The 4614-nt window shown below is 50.4% G+C and overlaps 1 protein-coding gene across 1 annotated transcript in view; it reads right to left on the bottom strand.

The window, feature by feature from the left end:
• The window catches only part of LOC104411152 (trinucleotide repeat-containing gene 18 protein-like), a gene marked incomplete at its 5' end in the record, with an annotated part of 11470 nt that extends 8124 nt beyond the window's left edge, over positions 1–3346 (bottom strand). The window contains 2 exons of the mRNA XM_010021506.1: positions 291–733; positions 3107–3346. Coding sequence (XP_010019808.1) covers positions 291–733; positions 3107–3346 — 683 coding nt within the window. The remainder of the gene's footprint in view (positions 1–290; positions 734–3106) is intronic.
• Between the last annotated feature and the right edge of the window lie 1268 nt (positions 3347–4614).

Here is a 4614-nt window from a genome sequence, read left to right as displayed (position 1 = left end):
AGTGCTTTTAAACCAGGAATGTCCACTCTGACCAATCCAAGCGGGATGGGTTTGGGACATGGAGGGGGATACAAGTAACCTGTTTAAAAACAACAGGCTTTTACTGCTTGAGTGTCAGATCCAAGCCTGACAGCTCCTTTGGGTGTACATACGGCTGGCAAGGGTGACAAGGGGCAGCCAAACAGCACTTGGAGCAACTACCAAGACAGGACTCAACCACCTTCTGCCCCAGCAGAGTTAATCACCCTCTCCTCATGCTCAGCCCCCAAGGATCCCACAGCACTCCTCACCTTGCTTAGCTCCTTCCTCTCCTTCCCCTTGCTGCCCTCCTTTTTGGGGCTCATGGGTGCCCCCTTGCCACAGCGCCCAGGCTTGGAGACAGGAGTGGAGCTGGCAGGCGCCGCAGGGGTCAGCATGGCTGAGGACATGGTGGCGTCATGGAGGAAGATGCGCTCGCTCCGGCGCCGGTTCCACAGGTCATCATCGCTGGCCTCCAGCCCAAACTCAAAGCTCAGGTCCTTGGGGGACTTGAATTTCTTCAGCTTACGGCCTTTCTCAGACCCAAGCTTGGCCTTGTCAGCGTTCCCAGATCCGGAGTCGAGGCTGCTGGGGGCCTGGCTTGGTGGGATGCTGCTTGCCTCCAGCGGCCCCTTCTTACCCCGCAGCAGTCCTGAAGGAGACTTCTTCCTGATCTTGATCTCACTCTCTGAGTCGGTGTATTCAAACTCTGTCCCTAGGTGCAAAGGATTTAAACATCAGTCAAAGCACTGGCTGAGCCAAGAGGGGCCACATCTGCCTGGAAGCTTTTGGGCTCCATGGGAGATGCTGTGCCTGCTCAACAGAGCCCTTGCTTGTTCCTCTTTCCAATCCCTGCATCCCTTAGATCTGCATTTCTGCCCCATAAAACACTGATTTCCCTGTTTCAAGTCTCCCTTGCCCCAAACCAGAGCCCACACGCTCGGGCAGTGTGGTTCAGTATATTCCCTGCCTCCATTTTCTCCCTTCTCCCACAACCAAAACCCTGCAGAGAAGCTCTTAAAAGAAAAGATACTCTATTGTTTGCCCCTCAGTCAAAAGGAGTTGCTCAGATGAAGCCAAGCACAAACCCCACAAAGCTCTGAGCTTTCCTCCTCTCCTGGTGGGAGTCCTCGCCAGTCTCACCTTAGTTGCAGGAGGACAATCTCTTTTAACAAATCAAATAAACCTGTATTTCAAGCTTATTTTTTCCCATTGGCCAACAGACACCACAAATCTTTTTACTGGCTCAGGTAACTGCCTTAAAGTCAAGAGAGGTAAATGATCTTCTGTCTGTGGCAAATGGAAATCCCCTCACGCTGGCCTCTGCTCAGCATCAAGGGCACAGCAGTACCCAGAGGCCAGAAGTATCATAGTAACACTAAAATGCTCCCCACCTTCAGCTTGTTCCCCCCAGTCTGATAAGGGAGAACAAGACCATATGTTTGCAGGAGCAAAAGGGAAATGGAGGCAGCACCTCCACATCCAGCAACATGGGCAGGAAGTAGGCAAAGCTCTGTGGCTGCAGAGGCACTGTGCCATCAGAGAGATACCAACAGCCAAGAAAGTTGTCCAAGGTCATGCACTAAGTCTGTGCTGGAACCAGAGCCTGAGCCCGGATTTTCTAGATCCATTTCTTTTTCAGGACACTGGACCTCATGGGGTGGCACAGCACCTCTGAAGGTGTGTACAGACATCAGCAGCACCTGGTTCTCCCTCTGCATAAAGGTCTCTCTTGTATCCTCCTCCAGCCTGCTATGGACCTGCCCTGTCTGCACATACGTTTGCATGACTCTGCCTTCAGACCAGCAAGGTCTGAAATGAGGCCCTGCTTCATGCCAGGGTGGTTGACATAAACTCTTCTCAAGCTCAACAGTGAATGGCTCCTGCTGTGATAACCACTGTGAGCAGGAGACTCTGGAGAAAGGACACGAAGAACTGAACAGAATTCACCTGGGAAAATGAAGATACAGGAGACAGAGGCATGGAAAGCATCTCCTTTCAGTCCTTCTCTCTCAACTATGCTCACTTTCCTAGGGAAATTCAGTGTGCAGGAACCTGCTCTCATCTTCTACCCAACCTCTTCCCGTGAGACAGCCCCAGCATGAACAGGAAAAGAGCAAGCCTGTCAAAACCAAAGCTGGCAAGGCTCAAAATGAAAAACCCACTGGAAATTACAACACTCCTCCTCCTCTCTCACTTCTGCGTGAGGCAATTTCTAGATGCTTCCAGTTTCAAGGAGGGCAGGTTACAAGACAATAAATTCTTAACAGAGGCTGTTGGAACAAGTTGGCAAAAACCTAATATAGCATGGAAACAGTGCTAAAACAAGCCAGGCTCCCAAGGAAGACATCATTTTCCATTCTGAAGCATGCTATAAATTCCATTATCACTTAATAAATATTAATAGAGAATTTATAAATGGAGCCTATATAGATGTGTCTGACCAGGAACGATGTCACCAACGGGCACTTGTGCAGCAGAGCATGGGGAGGGGAAGGAATGAAACTCCCAATTACGTGTTAGACACTGAAACCAAGACAAGGACAGAGACAGAAACACAGAGTCTGGCACTGAGAACACAGGATCAGAGGAAGGAATGCTTGTTTCAAGTCTCCCTGGCTGGTTTCTACGGGGAAGCTGATGGGATGGGCTGATTGAAAGGGTTTTTCTTGTGCTTGGTTGTCTCTGCTTCTTTTGGGTATCTAAGATCAGCTGCATTTAGCGCATGCTTCCTTCCCTAAAACGTAACAGCTCTTCATTGCCTTTAGCGCTATGTCCAAGGGGATACAGTATCCCATAGCTTGCCTCTGCAGCCTGTTAAGGATTTTCCAGGTAGGACAAGAGGAAACTTTGACAAAGAGCCTAGGAAAGCAACGGCTGCAGCTGCTAAACCTGCCATTACCCATGATTGGTTCTTGCTTTCTTGCCAGGCAATTCCCCCTGCCTTCAGCATCAGGACCAAGCAGCTAAAAGCAAAGAAAGAGCAAGACAGTGTCTGGGTAATAACCTGCTCTCTTGCAGCACAGCCAGGACCTCCTGAACCTTCCACCTTGGCCCGCATGGCACTAACCCTACCCATGCAACTCACCCATCAGGCTCTGCCGCTCCTCCTTCTTCTTTGCCTTCTGCTTGGCCTCCAGCTGGATGATGGAGAGTGGAGGAGGAACGATGGGGCTGGGCATGGCACTGGCAGCAAACCTTGCTAGAAGGCCCAAGCCACTCTCATCAAGGGCAGGCGATGAAAGCCTGTCGGTGCCGTCTGTCCCATAGTCCTCTGCCTCCTCCTCTTCCTCTTCATCCTCCTCTTCGTCCTCCTCTGAGCTAGAATCTAGCATGCAGAAAAGAGGGAGCCCATTACACATCTCATAGAGCCGTGCATCAGCCACACTTCCACCCCAAAGTGGTAACTCTCCTGCTGCTCTGTGCTCACCTAAGTAGCACTGAGCCCCTCATAAGCTGTGCCAGGAGATGCTGGCTACAGACACACACGTGTCTTTGCAGCCATACAGCCAGTATCACCCTGCCTACCACCACCCTTGAGGGACACAGCAATACAGGGTACAGCAGAGAGGACCCATTCAAGGCGAGGGAGGGAAGAGCAGGATGTTGGCAGAGGTTTGAAAAGGATGCCACGCACTCCTTCCCTGCAGCTTTCAGGAGGAATTAAAAGCTTAATTCCTTTGAAAATCCCAACCTCGGAGCTGTGGGATTCCCCTCCCACCCACCACCTCTTCCTCCATAACAAAATCCGTTAGTGTAATCAGAACCAGAGATCAGCATGGAAGGGGAATACCAGAGATCAGCCTGCGCCATGGCGGGAAGCAAGGAGGACAGAGAGAGAAGGGGCAGGAGGAGTAATGCAAAGAAGGAGGGAAATAATAATTTGAAAGCAATGGATTTGGAATGCATAAGGGAGGGGGGGAAGTGTAGGTAGTGTTGGAGGAGTGTTTAAACACTCTGCCTCAAAACTCTCCGTGCTTTTCATTTCCCTCTCTACAGCTCAGGCTAGGGAAGCCCAGCTCAGCACAGGCAGGAAGAGCTGCCCACAGCCACAGTCTAACGCTGGCAAAGAAATCAGCCTCGGCTGACACCTGCAGAGAGCAGTGGGCTGGGGTTTTCCTTTACGGTGTATATACAGCAGGTATTTTGAGGGTAGATGCTCTGAGAGTGGCACCTCTCCCTTCCTACAGCACTTCCCAGGAGTCTGTCATCAGCTCAAAGGCAATTAATTTTAACAGCATCTCATCCAGTTTGTGCTGGTGAGCGTGCACTTACCACACACATACATATACACACACATATATGAGCACATAAATCTAGATGAAATAGATTTAACTGCAAAAAATGGGTCTGGAAAAGGTATTTCATTTCTTTCAAAATTGAGGGCTTAAGTAGGATCATGGAGGCTGCTGCAGAATTCCCACCACCAGCAGGAGCCCTGCTCTCCCCAGCCTGAGCCCACTTGCCAGCTCCCCTCCCACTGAACACCAGCCAAATGAGAAACCAGATCCCTTCAAAATGAGCTGGAATGAACAAGAAAATCCTTTTCTTTTCACGTATGCCCTCTGGGATAGATAAAAACGTCCTCAACACTTG

Source organism: Nestor notabilis, unplaced genomic scaffold (assembly GCF_000696875.1).
Source record: "Nestor notabilis isolate BGI_N333 unplaced genomic scaffold, ASM69687v1 scaffold22759, whole genome shotgun sequence".
NCBI lineage: Eukaryota > Metazoa > Chordata > Aves > Psittaciformes > Psittacidae > Nestor > Nestor notabilis.
Note: the sequence above shows the minus strand (reverse complement) of the source record. Positions and strands in the feature narration are given on the sequence as shown.